The sequence below is a fragment of the Ammospiza nelsoni genome, chromosome 6 (genome assembly GCF_027579445.1).
Source record: "Ammospiza nelsoni isolate bAmmNel1 chromosome 6, bAmmNel1.pri, whole genome shotgun sequence".
Lineage (NCBI taxonomy): Eukaryota > Metazoa > Chordata > Aves > Passeriformes > Passerellidae > Ammospiza > Ammospiza nelsoni.
In genome coordinates this window covers 48,272,646-48,290,546 of record NC_080638.1, presented here as the reverse complement: position 1 = coordinate 48,290,546, position 17,901 = coordinate 48,272,646, and the positions used below count along the sequence as shown (strand labels likewise).

General features: G+C 40.0%; 1 protein-coding gene across 3 annotated transcripts in view; it reads left to right on the top strand.

Annotated features, from left to right (window-relative positions):
- CCDC88C (coiled-coil domain containing 88C) overlaps positions 1-17,901 on the top strand; it is a 95,837-nt gene that overhangs the window by 64,955 nt on the left and 12,981 nt on the right. For all 3 annotated transcript variants that reach the window (XM_059474065.1, XM_059474064.1, XM_059474063.1), the window contains exons 14-23: positions 2,144-2,281; positions 3,704-4,774; positions 6,799-6,926; positions 7,791-7,932; positions 8,572-8,760; positions 9,145-9,306; positions 10,459-10,736; positions 15,398-15,541; positions 16,865-17,051; positions 17,276-17,421. In XM_059474065.1, the coding sequence (XP_059330048.1) occupies positions 2,144-2,281; positions 3,704-4,774; positions 6,799-6,926; positions 7,791-7,932; positions 8,572-8,760; positions 9,145-9,306; positions 10,459-10,736; positions 15,398-15,541; positions 16,865-17,051; positions 17,276-17,421 (2,585 nt within the window). The remainder of the gene's footprint in view (positions 1-2,143; positions 2,282-3,703; positions 4,775-6,798; positions 6,927-7,790; positions 7,933-8,571; positions 8,761-9,144; positions 9,307-10,458; positions 10,737-15,397; positions 15,542-16,864; positions 17,052-17,275; positions 17,422-17,901) is intronic.

Sequence of the window (17,901 nt, the reverse complement as noted above, 5' to 3'; positions counted from 1 at the left end):
GTGTGTGTGAGACATTGATGCAATCATTTCAGTTCTGTTCGGCTTGCCTGTGAGCTAGCTGAATCCCTTAAAGAACAAGGGAGAGAAGCACCTACATATGAAATGCTGCTCATGGACTCCTAGATTGTAACAAGCCCATTTCTCTGCTAGGGAGGGCAGTATCCAGCACTGGATCATTCCATCTTCTGCAGAGATTCATTTGCTAAGCTGAGATCAGTTCTGCTTTTTTTCCTTTCTTTTGTGAAAAAGGAATACTGCAAAGATTCTGTTTACTCTAATTTTCCTTCCACACTTCTTTTTATGACCCGTTGTGTATAAGTAATTCAATCCAGCTCTAATTTACATGCCTAAAACTGGAGATGGAGGCATAGAAAGCACTCAGCAGATACCTGTGGTGTACTGCAATTTAAGTCACTTGAACAACTGTGATCAGCCTCTGGCTTTGCCCCAGGCAGATTCCTGTGGGCATCTCCTGTTATGGCACTCTATTGGTGCCAACAGTTGTGATTCCCTTCAATTAGAATACAGTGAGGTGTGCCAGGGGAAATAATAGGCCAAGTCTCAGATTTGTTGCAGAATGTTTGCTACAGTGGGCAGGGGGGAGTGCAAGAGCTCTGGAGAAATGTTAAAGTCAAGCATGTGTAAGTCAGAAGGCAAGAGATGAAGTAGTATTTTTCTCAAATGTTCTATGTCTTTGGGGTTCTTTTGGTAACTTTCCTGAGATATCCATATCTCAGGAAAGTTGCCAAAATCCTGTCTCCCTAAAGTTGTTTAACTGAGCTGAGATTTCATCCACTGTCTGAGACTTTCAAAAATTGTTGTTTGAATATGCTTGTTTATCTGCTGATCTAGTGATTGTGGGATCATGTAGCTGAAACAAGATTATTCTAGTAGTACCAGAGGACATGCTAGAAAAAGTAGTTATGTACATTTTTTTCCTTTTTTTTTCAAGGTTTTCAGGGGAGCTGGTAGTAGAAAACCTTCCTTTCAGGCACACTCAAGTAGTAGCAGTCCAAGTACCTGTCTGTTGTCTCTGCCTTTCTGACTTACTGAAAGGAGCTGGAAATAGTAATGTCTTACTTGCCTCCAGTTCTCTGGGAAGTGCAGATGAAGATCAGCTATTGCTGAGCCACTGAGTTTGTTGCAGCTTTCTGTGAACAGCTCCTTTGAGACCAATGAACCTCCACATGGTTACATTTCTGGCTGCTGAGCCCTCCTTATCTCCAATCTGGGCAGCCCCTGCTTGTTTAAACACTTCCTGTAATGAGGGGCATGTTGACATAGGCAGAGCCCAGCCTCCAGCTATTTCCCACTTGGAAGAATTAGGTTTAATACCCCTTTCATTGACATTTTCACTGTTGGCAGAGTTGATAATACCAAAACAAAAATGAGCTGATACTTGTGCAGAGCTGTAGGTGCTCACAGCACTTTGCAAGTTTAAAAAGGAATTGTTTCCTGCCTTGGGAAGTACAGTTCCCAGAACCTCTTGGTTCTAAGTACTGAAGAGCTACTGCTTTTCTGTTCTTCATGCATTACAAGTACAGCTTTCAAAATGAATAAGTGAGAAAACTTTGTTTGTTGTAGGACTGGAGCCTTATTCACAAATCTTTCAAATGTGGTATTGTCACCTGCTGGGGAAAAGAGAACAGAACACGGAGTGGGAGCATGAACTTGGTCACCCCAGTGCTTTAGTGTTTTTTCCTCTGCTACTGTTTTAGGTTGTTGTTTGGTCTTTTAGTGCTGTTGCTCACTGAAGTGTCTTAATAACTGCCTGCATTAACTGGTAGAGTAAGACCATCAGTGATGGAGAGGAGGAGGCAAGTTCCTCAGGAAGGGGAGCAGCTGTAACTTAATTCCTGTTGACAGGAGCACAACATGGCATTCAGCAGGCAGGTGAACTAAGCATTTCTTACTGCTGTGCCTTATATGCTCTGATCTTTAAAGGCATGCAGAAGATTCTTAGCACTGTGAGAAAAACAAGATCATTTCCTCCTCTGAGAATGGTAACTGCAGGAGAGAGGGATTTAATCTTTTAGCCATAGTTTCCATCTCATTTCTCTCTGATCTTCAAAATGACTTAAAGTGCAGACAGTCCTTGTGTCCAGCTGTGGTTGATGTGTTTTGGTGTGTTCTCTTCACACAGATTGAGAAGTTGCAAAATCAAATTGAAAAAGAGAAGCAAAGCAATCAAGATTTGGAAACCTTGAGTGAGGAGCTGATAAAAGATAAAGAGCAGCTGCAAGTTGTCATGGAGACTCTGAAAGCCGACAAAGACAGACAGGTGCGAATTTCTCAAATGTAACATAACAACATGTGCTCAGTAATGCTAATTCAGTGATGCCATTTACAGCATCTGGTTCTCTCAGGGAGATAAGGCAATTTGAGAGCTACTAAGTTCAGGTTGAACTTGTTCAAATCTAGGTTAAAATCTTCTGCAAGTGTAAAAGCCCAGCATGTTTTGCTGATTCCTGCTCTTGTTACCATAAAGGGATCTTTAGGCTATTATATGAACAGACATTCCCCCTTGAGTGAAAATAGCCCTTGGATCTTACTAAATGGAATACCAACTGGTTTTAGGATGTGCAAATAAATCCCCATTTTGTTCCTGAAGGTTGACTTCCACTATGGCATGATTTGTTTGGTTGAGGTTCTTTAGCCACTCAGCCTTTTTGCTCTGTTTAAAAGAGATGCTGAGAAAGTATTTGTTTTCTAGATTGACATTTTAGTTGCCCTTCAGCTTGAACCACTGTGCTGCAGTTCGTGTGCAATGCCTGAAAACTCTTATTACAGGTTTGTGCAAGTACCATCTGCACTGATTTGACAAACGAAAAAAATACAGACACAGATCATTAGAGACTGGTCTGAATATTCTCAATCTGTATTAAAATCTACTCTTAAGGTTTTGTGAGGTGAAAATTAAATAGCAAAATGTCCCATTTGTGTAGTTCTTTTCATCTCGAAGAATTTTTATGCAGACTTCTCCCTGGGAAAATGCACTTTACTAACAAAGTCTTATATTTTAGTTAGAAGAAATACAGACTCTTTGTGGCAGGAATTAATAGATGGTTTGAAGGTAGGGCAGGAAGTGAAACCAGAAATATTCCCAGTTGTTAAAAAAGAGTAGTTTGTGGTTTTTTCAGGTCTAGGCGCTTTTGATTTGTGTGGATGTTGTCTAGTATAAAAATCAAATGCAAATTGCAGTCTAAATTACAATTGCATCAGCTGAAATTTGACCAGTGGGGTAAGTGTACTGTCCTTACAGGAAGTGTGTCTTTAATGACATCTGTAACTGCTCTACATTTTCAAGTATTATGAGGTTCCTGGCACCTTACCAGAGATAATTTCAGTCTTCAGGTCCCCAAGATGAAGGTAAACCTAGATTGAAAGATACCCTCTGTTAAGAATGATTTGTAACAAAGCATCTTCTCCAAGGTGTTCTCTGAAGGTCCTCTGTCTGCTTTCTCCTTCTGCCCCTGCCTCTTGGATGGTAGCAGGAATGTAGCACAGTTTTTAATTTATTAAAATAAATTTTTTAAGAGTTTGGGTTCTTGGTTACCAAGTAAATAATTTGCTGAGGAATTTGTCTTGGATTAAATTGATTTTGATATGATATGATTTTGTTAACAGTCATCTCTCTGCTTTAGGACTAATTTATACCATACTTGTAAGTAGATGAATAACATTTGCACAACTGTTTATGTAGATAAAGGACCTTAAACAAGAAAATGATCACCTTAATCAAGTTGTCCTATCCCTGAGAGAAAGATCACAAGTGAGCAGCGAGGCAAGAGTGAAAGATATTGAAAAAGAGAACAAAATCCTTCATGAAACGGTAACTGAGACAAGTAGCAAACTGAGCAAGCTGGAATTTGAGAAGAAACAATTGCAAAAGAATTTTGACCAGGTTAGAGAAAAAGTGGAAAGAGTGGAAGAAATGGAAAAAGAGCTCCATCGGCTGGAGAGGGAAAATGAACAGCTCACAAAAAAGGCAGCAGTGATGAAAATAGTGACAGAAAAAGTGGAAGTTCTTGAGCAAGAGAATGGTGATCTGGAAGTGGAAAATAGGAAATTAAGAAAATCCTTGGACACATTACAAAATATTTCCATCCGTCTTGGTGACCTGGAAAGGGACAACAAGCAATTGGATGAAGAAAATCTGGAGCTTAGAAGAGTGGTAGAGACCATGAGATTTACTAGCACAAAAATGGCACAAATAGAAGCAGAAAATAAAGATTTGGAGAGGGAGAAAGAGGACTTAAGAAAGAATGTGGAAATGTTAAAAGCAATGAACAAGAAGTCAGAGAGGCTGGAGCTAAGCTATCAGAGTATCAGTTCTGAAAACCAGAGACTTCAACAAATTGTGGAGAACAGCAGTAAAAAGATCCAGGAATTAGAAAAAGAAATTCAAGGAATGGAGAGTGAAAATCAGGTCCTCCAGAGGAACCTTGAAGAGCTAAAGGTTTCTGCCAAACGGCTAGAGAGCTTAGAAAAGGAAAATAAAGCCCTAGAACAAGGAATATCTCAGCTAGAAAAAGACAAAAAAATGCTAGAGAAAGAAACAAAACGGCTTTGGCAGCAAGTGGAAATGAAAGATGCTATTTTGGATGACAGTACAGTAAAGCTAGCAGTCGCTGAGAAGGAAAACAAGACACTAGAAAAGGAAATTGCTCGATTCAGAGAGTCATCTTGTAAACTGAAAGAGTTTGAAAAGGACAATAAAGACCTCCTAAAGCAAGTTACAATTGATAAGAGAACACTAGCTACACTGAGAGAGGTAAACAAGTTAATTCTACTGGGTTCTGTGCTGCTATTTTTTGTTTTTTCAGCTCAGTGAACTACTGAAGGGATATATCTCTGTCCCACAGGAGATCTTCACAGCCTTAACACAGCCTTCACAGTCATTTGAAAGTGTTGCCTTGGAAAGTGGAACAGGCCAAGAACTGCACTTGGTGCAGTTGTGCAGTGTCCACTTTGTGTCCACAATGCAGTCTCTAAATTACATCTTTTTTCATGCAGAATAAAATTTTACAACAGCTCTTATGTGGTGCCTGTTAACCAAAGACTTTGATACTTTCCTCCAACTGTGGCTACAAAATTTTTTGCTAACTTGAGAGCTCCAGTGGGGGAGATTGACTCTCAGGCCTAGAAATGTCTGGCACTTATTGAGGACACATAGACATCCCTGTTCTGAGACAAAACCATCCCACATGAGCAACCTAAACCAGCTGCACCAAGGTTTTGCTTTACAGCTACCTTACAGCATCTTTCCCCAGATGTTTCCCTGCTGGATGAGAGCATGCTAAGCAGCAGTGCTCTCTTCCTGTGCCAAGCATTAGGACATTGGCAATCTGAGGATGTGTGTGCTAGAGCCTGACACTCTACAAGTGGCCTATGAGCAGATTCAGATTATTGCAGCTGGCTCTCATTGCCTGTCCTGGCTGCTGCTGTCCTGCCAGCACCAGATTCCCTGTGAAGGACTATTAAAATGAAAAAGGGTTGTGCTGCAGTAGCTCAGTGAAATAGATAAGTTTAGCAAGATTAATACAGTAAGCAATTGCTTACTTCAAGGTTTAGTTTTATTTCAGTTTTGAAGCATTAGTGTAATTTTGAGGAGGAGAAATAAAGTCTGTCAGAAACACTTGACACAGGCCCAAGTTATGTTTCTATCCAACTTTCCTTAAAAATTATTAAAACAATATAATTTCTAAGAAGGCTCCTCTATAATCTTTCCATTCTCAGATTTTGCAGATTTCCAGTGGTGCACACCCATATAATAGCCCATCTTCTTTTCTTTAGTTATTTTCTATAGATCCTGCAGAAGGAGTTAATGGATGTTAAAGGGACCTTTTTACAGATCACTGGACTGGCACTGACCTTAACCATATTTTTTACCTTGCCGTGTGAATGAATTCATGGCTAAATTTGATGTCAGAGGACTATTGAATACCTACAGTTTGACAAAGTATTTTTATAAAATTTTATTCTTGATTCTGTTTGACATTCAGGATATTTTTTTTTTAATTTAAAGTTCTTCAGTAGCTTTTTTGTTCTTTTTTCATGTGTTAAGAAAACTTTTAGCAGAAACACAAGCAATGTAGATCTCTATGGTGCATTTGTATTTCAGAGAATTTTGAATGGTAGAGATCTTCACACTTAGCTATGCACCAAAAATAATCTGTCCTTTTTAGAAATGCAGGTGGCACTACATCTACCCAGGCCATTTCCACACAGACCACTTTACTGGCCCAACAACAAAGCATTTACCATATGTGAGAAACTCAGTGCATTATTCACTGCTGACCCTGTTACCAAGTCCCTTGGTAATAACATCACAGCCACGATACCTCAGGAGACTCCCATACTGAAGTCCTGTTGCTCCTGTGTGTGTACCAGTGCTGGCAGGGCTTTCTGTCCTAGCTGAGAGATGGAAACTCCCCCTGCTGGTGTCCCCTGCCCTGCACAGTCCTTGTGTGGCACAGAGATGGGGTGGTGTCTCCTGGCCTGCACATTCCCTCCTTCAGCAGGCAGGCACAAAGCCAGTGTTGGCAGAATTAGTTCAGTACAGTGAGTGAAACAAAGGCCAAAAGAAGCATTCTGCAGATTTTTTTCAAGTGACCTATAAATAAAACCAATCAGTTTAATTCTGCACTCAGCTGTCACTGAGGAAGAATTTTAACTGACCTACTTGAAACTAGGATTTTATCCAATGAATTTTTCAGTACACTTAAAAACATGTATAGTGCTGGATAATTACCACCACCCTTTGCATAGCAACTAATTGTGTTAATGCTGTTTCAGGATTTGGTCCTGGAGAAGCTGAAGAGTCAAAAGTTGTCTAGTGAGCTGGACAAACTGAGCCAGGAACTGGAGAAGATGGGATTGAACAAAGAGCTGCTGCTGGAGGATGATAATGGCAATGGTGACACGTAAGGAAACTGAGCTCTTCCAGACATTCTTTTGACTCAGCCTAACTGAAGCCCTTTGCCTTTCTTTTTGGTTCTCATCTGCCTCCTTGCCATTACCCTTAACAGTTTTGGACATAAACCACATTTTTATGAGGCAAGCTTGGCAGGATACTGTAAGTTTTGCAAAACATTTTCTTGGGTGGAAGGAAGAAATGCCACTTTGTCCCCATGCTAACAGTTACTGCAGTGCCTCTGTATTCCCCAGCAGAGTAACTGAGTAGCTATTTCAGTGTGTATTTCTCTTCATGTAGAATGTCTGTTAAACAGTGTCTGTCATTACTTCATGTAATTGGTGGTCTAGATACCTGTTTATATAAACATATATGTGAAATTTCTGATGGCAAGGAATTTCTTTGTAAGTCCTATAGCAATGAACAGAAAATCCCAACAACCTGTGTGCATATGGGCTTCTTGGTAAGACCTACTTAGAGAAACCTACCCATCTTGTAGGAACCTTTAAAATGTGGATCTTCCTCCTTGTTAAGAATCTACAAAAGAGCCATAAGAAGAGTTTTCTGTAGTGTAATTATGGGAGAAAGAAAGAAACTTATTTTCTTTCAAGTCTTGTAACTCTTTGATATTTCTGTAGAACCATGCTGGAGTTAATCTCTGTTAAAATTGATTGGACTTCCCACAAGTGAATTCTCTAGCTATAATATATCAGTAGTAATCCGCAGCAGTAGAGGAAATAATTTTCTTGAAGAAGCAGGCATGTATAATTTAAGATGTAGTGGGATTGGGAACAGGTGAAGGTGAAGTCTGCTGTTTAGATGGTGGCTCATATCCTGGTGGCAGACATCAGAAAGCTATTATCATATTTTTTAGAAAATACAAGGTTCTGGAAAGCAAAACTGAATCAGCACTAAAATCAACTCTAGCTGTGAAAGAGGAGAAGATTGCAATGCTGGAAGCTCAAGTGAAAGACTTTCTGAACTTGAACCAGCAGTTACAGAATGATCTAAATATGGTAAGAGCTTAAGTGGATTTTAATTTTTCACATTGCAGTTCTGCACATTCACATGTTCAGGGATTTTTTGGTTTGAGGTTTGATTTTTTTTTTTTTTTAATTGAATAGCAGGTTTGTTCTTCTCATTGCCCCTCCCAATACACATCCTTTCTAAGAACCTTTTTTTCACTAGACTGCCTTTTTTTTGTCCTTTTGTATGTAATGACACAAAATGCATAAAAAAATTTTGGGCTAGGAGGGGTTTTCTTGGATAGCTGCTCTTTGTAGATCTGTTTTCCCATGTTTTTTTTTCATTGGCATGGCTGTGTTTTTCTGCCTTGTTTAGTGGAAACAACTAAGCAAGGCAAGAATGCCCCAGTCTTCCATGGGCTGAGGAAGACTGCAGTTGAAACATCTCTCCTAAGAACAGCCTGTTTGTTAGGTGACTGAGCTTGAGTCTAAAGGCACCTGGCATGAGGGCAAGAGATGTGGATTTTTCCACCTGTCTGTGTCTCAGCTTCCCTGTCTGTGAAGTGGGGTAATGGTTGTTGAATCTATGAAAGTCTGTACAGTGCAAGAAAGGAGTGACATATCCCATCATTATTAATGCATTATTCCAGTTCCTTCAGTGTTAAAGGTTGTTGCTTGTTGATTGTGTAGGTGAAGAAGGACTTTGATGCACTCAAGCAGACTCAGCAGGATGGGCAGTATGCTCAGAAGACACTGAGGAATTCAGCAGAGAAGCTCATTGCCAATCAGCAAATGAATGAGAAATTGGAAGCAGGGCACCAAGAGGCCACCACAGAGCTGCTGAAACTGAAGGACAGGGCCATTGAACTAGAAAGGAATGTAAGCCTTCTCCTGTGTCCTCTTAGCTCATAGACTTCTCTTGTACTCTTGAGTGGGTTGGTGAGAACTGGATTTTTGAGCTTAAAGGAATCTGATAGGTTTTCTGGGGCACCCAAGTCTACCAGATTCCTTGGGTGTCTCTTGGGACTGCGCGGGACCTAAGTGCTTCATGTGCCTTGTGTCCATCTTGTCCCATCTTTGCAAGGGTTGATCCTGTGTATTACCATCTGTCTTACCTGTATTTAATGCTGCAAAGAGGCTTTTTTATGCCTTTGTTGCAGAATGATCATCATTAATTGGTTCTCATCTTTGAAAGGACTCCAGATAATCAGGACAGCTGTTTCTTTTCTTCCTGTCACCTCTTCAATGTCATCTCTCTTTCAGAATGCAGCCCTGCATACAGAGAAGCAGCTGCTTAAGGAACAGCTAAAGCATTTGGAAACACAGAATGTCTCCTTCAACAATCAGATCCTGACACTACAGAAGCAAAATGTCTTCCTTCAAGAACATAACACTGCCCTGCAGACACAGACAGCCAAACTCCAGGTCAGAACATCCTTCTGTCTCTGTGCCAGGAGGTTGGATTTGATTACTGTAGTGTGGAGGAGATGACAATAATGAAATGTTTGTGTTGATAGGCTGATGTAATGATGGAAAGATGAAGCCTAGGAGGTGGAGCTTCATTTGGGGTCTGACTTTCTCCAAGCTAGAAAGGAAATTGGGTCTGTAGCTAATGTCTGGTAGCTACCTTCAGCAAGAAGGTGGTTATTTACAGAGAATAAACTAAAATTAATACAGCAAAATCCAGATGTGTTATTCCAGAAGCTATAATTCTGAAATTAAAAAAAGGTTTTCTTTTTTGTGTTAATGCTGTGCCTGTGAAAGAGCTCAGCAGAAATGGAAAGAGGACACAAGTCAGTTCCCTATAGGTGTTGTAGCAATGAGTTCCAATCACGGTTTTCAGACTTTCAGACAAAATGTCAACGTTGCCAGTGGAAAAGATACTCTTAAAAATTACTTGATTAAAAAAAAAAACTTACTTTGAGAAGAAGGCCAGTTTCAAAGGACAGCATTGGATTAACTCTATTTCTCTTGCATGACTTTCACTTTTCAAGGTCTTCCTCTTGCACGTTCAGAGATGGAGAGATGGGTTTTTTGTTCTCATTAATTGTTTCCCATCTGTAATTGATTTACATAAAATCAGTGCACCATCTCTCTACTGAAACCAGACTTGTTAGGAGTAATGCTCACATACACAGTGTTAGGAGTGTTGTCCACATACAGTGATGCAGTTAATGTTTCTGAGTTTGGGTGAACTTGAGTTTCATTACTTATACACAACTACAGGGTAACTTTTGACTCTGATCATGATTGTCAGAGATGCAGTTGAGTTCTGAGTATTCCAGATCATCTTGGTCTTTGGGCTCAAGAGCTTCTGGTAAAGCTTCTGGTAAAAAAAATTTCAGTTTAGAGGTTATTGTGATAATTTTCCTACTACTGACAGCATAGCTTTATGTGGTGCATACTGCCAGCAGTAATCCCAAAATTATGCCAAATTGTGCATGGATGTCTTAAGTCAACAAGGCAGCGTAGGCATTCTTGACTAACTCTATATGGATGTGAGCTGCTACAAAATCTTTGTTGTATGTACCAGTAGACGTGGATAAGTAATACTTACTTTTACTTGCAAAACTTTAGGTAGAAAATTCAACTCTCAACTCCCAGAGTGCTTCACTGACGGCCCAGAATGCTTTACTGCAAAATCAGCAGACAGCCAAGGAGAACGAGAATGAAAATCTGCTGAAACAGAAGGAGCAGCTGAAAGCTGAGTATGAGTCATTGCTTCAGGACCATGAACACCTTACTTCACTGCATGAACGGCAGTCTGCAGAGTATGAGAGGCTAATAAATCAGCACAGCTGCCTAAAAACATTACACAAAACCCTGGATCTGGAGCACAAAGGTCTGCGTGAGAGGTACGCTCACTGCTCAGGGGTATTGTGTAGCGAGAATGTGCCTGTGTTACAATTTTAGCCTTAAATGTTGTCTCCAATTACAAGCATAAATTACAAAGTTGTTGCCCTGAAAAAGTGTCTAGTCATTCCTGTTGTCATTGGGACATTAGATGAAAATATTTTCAAAGCTCTAGATTTTAGATCTCTAAAGGTGGCAGAACAGAGGTGACTCTGGTGATACTTAGCAAACATGGGCTTCGATCTCAGATGCTTTGTCAGACATAACATAAATTCTTCTACTACATTTAAAGATTTGTGGTATAACATCATACAGCCTTAAAAACATTATCCAATTCTACTGTGTGGAGTCTCTCTCCTAACCATAAAGTCTGCAGGTCACCTATATGTGAGTAGGGTGTATCTTGAGAAATTTCAATCATTGAACCTTGTGACATCCGTGTCATGTCAAAGGAGGCTCTCTGAAGGAAGCTGTATTGACCTATGAGATAATGATGTATTATTAATTTTCTTGTAGTTCTCATATCTATAGCTTTTGCTTCAGGCCCTTCAGCTGAATTAGGAAATGACTAAACTGTTAATTGCTTAGTCTCTAGTCACTGTCATTTTCTGACAATTATGCATGAATTGAACAATACACATAATGTATTGCTACAAAAGTGCTGCTCTGTCTGCCTCTCAGATGTCTCTTATATTTTTCAGAGATTTTCTTCAAAACACTTTTATTTAGATTTCATTTCTGTGCAAGATCATGAGTTGGGTTCAGAGCAGCTTGGTGGGGATCCTTGATGGTGGACTGCAAACTGGTGCTAAACTTTTCTTCCTGAAAGACTAAGGAGCTGGCAAATACAATGTGTGGTAGATTTTTATGAAGTACAGAAGTAAACTGTTGTGATTAAAATATCCACTGGGGCTGTGTGACAGGACAGCTGCTTGGCTGTCAACTAAATGAGCTGTAAGTGATTACACAGACACTGTTCCTGCTCACCAAGTCTTTCTCAGACTGATTAATGGCTCTCATTGATTCAGGCTTTGCTTGAGATTACTACACTGCAGTGTGTTAAGGCAATTTGCTGTGTTCTTTCTTTGCTTGATGAGTACCAAACACTAAGCAGCTCTAGCCTAAGGAAAAAGTGTTTTTCAAAGAATAGGTTATCTATAGAGGGTCACCACTGTGATCATTAACAGTTTGGACTCTCTTTCTGAGATGTGACTCCCAGTGAGAGGTGTTGCAGGGGAGCAGATGGTGGCCTTCTCTGTATTCAAAGCAAGTTGAATTTGGCAGTACTAAGTGTGCAGCATCCTCCTCAGCAGATCAGTCTTAAAAGGTACTTATCAAGGTGATTTGTCCAAGGACTCCATTTGGCTGTCAGGAAAAAAGCCACAAGCTACTTTTTTAGTGCATGTTTTGTTCTCCCTCCATCATGTGCTGCTTAGGGAGCAGAAGGGAGAAAGAGTAGCATAAAAAGAATTTTCTTACACCTCTTCTTTTTAACTAAGGTCTGTGACTGCTAAGATAGAATATTTCACTTTCAAGTTCAGCTAGAATGTGCCACCTGCTAAGTTTTCCCCAGAGCAGCTCAGTGCAACCAAGAGGTTTTCTTGTGTGGTGTTTAGGAGATGAGTTTTGCATGTCACAGCTCCACGGTGATTGGTTTTCCTCAGCTGTTGGCAGCTCTGTAATCAGAGTTCTGTTGCTTAAGGCAGGATTACACTTCCACACAAACCTATGATTGCAGTTGGTCTACATCCAACCATCTAGATCCACAGCAACTTCAGTTAGCTTGTGCACATCCAATAACATGTACAGCCAAGGTCCCAAAGGTTTGTGTAGTTCACTCTGCAGCATTCTAACCACAGAATATTTTCTGCACCTGAGCAAACTTCATTAAACCGCTTTTGGTTCTTTCTGCACATATTAACACTGTAGTGGGGATTTAATAATGGGTTGTTTGTAACTGCAGTGAAATGGCCTGTCATAGCCCAGGAAACCACAGATGTGTGGTTTGGCTCAGCAAGAAGAGGAGAATTAGTATGTTAGGGTCATTTACCATTAATAGCAGTTGTTTGACTTTGAGTTGTCTGTCTGATGGTCTCAGTGAACACACAGGCTGGCTTCTTCTGCATTTTTGAAACTGCTTTACATATTGCATATTACTAAGGGAAGGTAATAATTTTGTAGCTACAGATGATTAACAGATCCCTGAGCATTTCTTTGTGGCTTAGTTTGGAGAAGTCTAATCCTGCAGAGACACTGGGAAAATAATCTCTGCTTTGCAGGGTTACATATAGCAGGGAGTTGTATTATTATGTTACCGGTGCTGCCTGGTAGTTATTTTTCTGGGTTCCTTTTGTCACACTTTTTATCATATCTGAGCATTTTCAAAATTGTCTCATTCACAAATATCTACCCATAGTATTTCTCCTCAAAAAGCAGCAGAAAGAATAAAAGAATAAAAGCCAAAAGGAGTAAAGATGACTACATTTCCTCAGTCCTGGGAATAGATTGTGTCAGAGCCAAAATGAATTCTATACTCATGTATGAGAAAACCTTTTTGAAACTTTTCTAAGAGCCTGATGCTTTATAAAGTGAAATGAACATGAGTGTTGAATAGTCTCCAGGAAGGGTGACCTGGTCTCTGGTGGTAGAGCTTGTCAGGTTGCACGGATTGTGCTCAAATTGTAGACTCCAGGCTGAATCTCTACTACAAGAAGATTTTGCCTGAGGATTTCATTAGGGCTCCGGACACGAACAATCATTTCCATTTTTGCAGACACTCTCTCCTCTTTCTTACCTCTCACCTAACAACTAGGGGAGCAGCTGTGGTCTGCCTCAGGCTCAATGTGGCAGCCTGTGGTGCTGGGCCTGGCTGGTAATGCTGGACCAGTATTCTGCTTCTCTCTAAGGAGCCCTCTTTAAAACATAGAGGGCTTGGATAAAAATGAACAGAGTAGCCCTACCATACAGAGACAGCAAAAGAATTTACAGTGCAATTTCTGCAGAGACAGCCATGGTAATCTCTGCTAAAGGACTGACTGGAGTTTGTGTTCTCAGACTCTGCATTGGCACACAGTTTGTCTAAAATGCTTCTTGGAGCTGGATGTGAAACCTTCCTCTGCTTTCAGGTTCTTCCATTTGTTGTATGGACATTGAATTTGAAATGTCCCAGAGCTGAATGGAGCAAGAAAACAAATAAATAAGGTTAATTAAACTCTACTGCTGTTACTGGGAATGGGTAGTATAAAGCAGCTTTTGTCTGGGAGACAGGTACTTTCCTGTGTGGCCCTTCAATGGACTGGAATTTGGGACAGGCTGTAATTTGACCCTGGGATGAATGGAATGGTAGCCTGAAAGAAAAACAAGTTGGCAGGAGTCAGTGTATTTGGTGCTGTCTGCTGGTTTTGGTTTTGTTTTGAAGTTTTCATGACTGCAGAGTAACTGTGCTCTGCATTCATCTCTGCTGGCATGAGAGTCACAGAAGGATGTTTGTTCTCTTTAGCTTTTTAAGCAATGTTGCATCTTCCACTTAGATTCTCTTGTAAAAGTGCTTGGAAGAGTACATCTGCATTTTTGACACAGATGTATGTCATAGTTTGGGGCAATTCCCTTTTATTACGGTGACCAAAATTGTGCTGATGACTTTTGACATTGACTGCACCAATGGCCCCAGTGGCCTCTGCTGGTGTGTGTGGGCACAAATTCTGACAGAAGCCACCAGAGAGGAAAAAAGATCTGGGAACAGCTTGCTGCCTTGTGAAATGATGTCAGTCCACCCTGTTCTTCTCAGTTTTCTGGATGCAGGTGGTGTAGCACCTCAGGGAGGCTGAGCCTGCCTAATCCATGTGCCAAATATCAGGGAAGTTGTTCCACACCTCGGTTAGTTTAGCATTCCAGAGATCAAAATTAAAGAGAGGGCTGATGCCTTCAGCCCTCTCTCTCTCCCCATCTCCCTGCCCTGAATGGTTTATGCACAAGTTATATAAACCAAGTAATACTGGAGGCCTGGATGTGAACACTGGTTTTGCTCTTGGTTTCTTCACTAATGAAAACTCAAGCAGGTGAGTCAGCCTCTGCTTAAAGGTGTTTTGCTGTCAACTCACTGATACCTCATCATCTGTCTGGAACATGCAGGAGATTAGTAGATGTGCAGGATGCTATTACCTCTGCATATAACCTAGTATGGATTAGGTGGCTCCCTAACAAACTCTTGCTCATTGCACTGTTTTTCTTTTGCTCTTTGGGAGCTGCTTTCTAGTCAGGTTTTGAACTCTTGCCACTCTGTTATTTGTGACTGGGATTCCAGTTCAGTGGTGCAGTGTCCACTCATTTTGCAGAATCTCATGCTTTTACTAAATTACCAGAATCTGAAATTGAAGTAAGATTCTGGCAGTGGTGTTCCTGTTTCCTTAAAAAATGCTTTGCTTTTTCTTTCTCTTTTCCCAAAGTCTTCTCTGCTGACTTGTATACTAAGTTGAATTTTCATGCATAGTGTTGAATTCTTCAGCTTTGGTAGAAGTTTAACCACATAAGTGTGGATGATATAAATAAAGCCAGAAAAAAAAATGCTTTCTAATCATTGTGGGATTAGCTATTAAAAATATTAACCCAGAGGAAGAAAAATGTTTCAATGAAAGCTGAGTGTATGCTGTTCTTCCTTTTGCAGATACAACAGTTTAACGAAACACAAAGCAGAATTAGAAGAGTTGGAATTAGTTTTAAAAAATGAGAGAGAGGTTCTGCAACAAGAGAGAAGATCAAATGCAATAACCACTGGGGAAAATCAGAAGCTGAGGGAGGAACTGGATAGGTATGGTTCCTTTGCTAAATTGTTAAATATATCAATTAAAAGTCAATTATGCAAAACATGGATGTGTTGCATTAGCTCTGAAGTACCTTCATATAACGTGTCTGTTCTTTTTTCTCTATTTTGTATTGTTAATTTGGTAATTTTTACTTGTTAAAGATTGTCAGCTTCATGAATACTGTCAACTGATACTGTTATTTGGTGCTTCAGACCTGAAACCTTTGCTCATACAAAATGGGCTTGGTTGGTTCAGTTCAAAAGCATTTTCTGCAGTGAATTGTATACAAGCACTTGCCTTTAGGCAGAACTACAAATGCCAAGGCCCCAAATTATACTGGCTTTTTTCCCCTTGAGGAGCACTGGTCTGTGGTTTTTACACAGTATGATTTTACCTCTAGGAGTTACCACTGTTTATTTTCTGCTGTCCAGAGAAAATTGCCATTCCTGTTATTAAAAGCAATCTTAGAAACTCTTGATCAGTGGGTAGCTGTTAACTTAGGGCAGAGCCCCTTTTGAGAGCCTCACCCACAAACCTCCCTGTAGCCCTGTTCATACCACAAAGGTGTTCTGAGAATCTGTTTGGTGCAAATGAGCAGTCAAGAGCACATCAAGTTAAAGCAATGTCAGTTTGAATCATATTTAAAAATCACATTTTAAATTGAGCTACAATTGTACCAGTGTGCTTTAGAACAGTACAGAGCTCTTGAGAGGTTTTCTCAAGTTTGCTGTTCCTAATTCATTTACTTAGGGACAAAGATGTTGCATAATGTTGATTACAGGGCTGGCAGAACCAGGCTTGTCTGTCAGCAGATACAGAACTTAATCTGTTCATTTAGTTATTTAATATTATGCCTTCCTTATTTGTAGACATTTTTAGATTTACCTCAAAGTGTAAAAAAATGCCACAGTATCCTCTTACAACACCACAGTGTTTCACACTTGAATGCTTATATTTCATACATCAGGATAAAAAAATAACTTGTGAGTTTTCTTTATTTGTGCCAAATAGATCTGCCTTTATATCCCAATGCTCTTAAATACATTGTGCCTCAGAAATCTGTGGTGTGTTTCTTCCATATTGAAGAAATAGCAGTTTTATTTTTCATGTATTTTCCTTTCAGTTATTTTGTAAATTTGATTTTTTTGGTAATGTTACCACTACTTCTTAAAATTTTATGAAATGCTTAGAATAAAAATGTCCTTAGGAGTTATTCTTTGGAACTATGTTTGATGTATTGAGAGCTGCAAACTGATGGTGTGGTCTTTGAATGTGAGGTCATTTCTGTGAAGTGCCCTTCATAAGCCTGCTCTCTTCTTCGTGTTTAGGGTGAATTTCTTGCACAACCAGCTAAAGGCAGAGTATGAAGGGCTCCATTCACACACTAAAGAGCTGAAAACTTCCTTGAACAACTCTCAGCTGGAGTTGAATCGTTGGCAAGCTCGCTATGATGAGCTGAAAGAACAGCACCAATCCATGGATATCTCTCTGACCAAGCTGGATAACCACTGTGAGGTGAGTGGCTGTGAATACCCAGCTACTGCTGCTTTTGGGTTAGAGAGCTGCCACACATGGTGTGAAGCTTTGGGCGTGCTGTATATAGAAAGTTAAACTGTGAAACAACACCCCCACATAGTTTGAAGTGTATGGTTTTTATCTTAGGTTGCCATGCTATTGTGTTATCTTGATTATGGTGCACTCCAGATGGAGAGGAAAGATGAATTTGTCTTGTTTCATAGCTCCTGTCCCGGCTAAAGGGAAATCTGGAAGAAGAAAACCATCATCTCCTGAGCCAGATTCAGATGCTGAGCCAGCAGAATCAGATGTTATTGGAGCAGAACATGGAGAGCAAGGAGCAGTATCATGAAGAACAGAAACAGTACATGTAAGAAAAAAGAGATTTGAATTGTGAAACCTTAAGTAATCTAGACAATTATAGAATGCAAATGATCTATCAGGACTAGAAGAGCAGGCAGTGGATTGATAGGTCTTCTTGATAGCTGTTGGAAAAGGGGATGTTTGGTAGGAGATAACTGTAATGGGAGAAAGCACAAAATGTTTCTGCATTGCCTTACTGCAAAGGGTTGTTCACAAAACACCTGGGCAGCTCTTTTCAAATAATACAGATGAACCTATGTGGAAAATAGAGTTAGAAAAGATGGAATGCTAAACCCAGTGGTACTTCTCAAAGAAGAGGAGGTTGGGAAAGAGTTTTAAGGTTTTGGAAAACAGCCAAGTTGCAACAAAAATACAGTCTTATAAGAGTCATTTTGTATTTAGGTTCCTGAAGAATAGCAAATATTCATACTCCTCTTGCTTTTTTCATTTGCATTTCAAGAAATACCTGCTTTGATGTTGTTTTTAA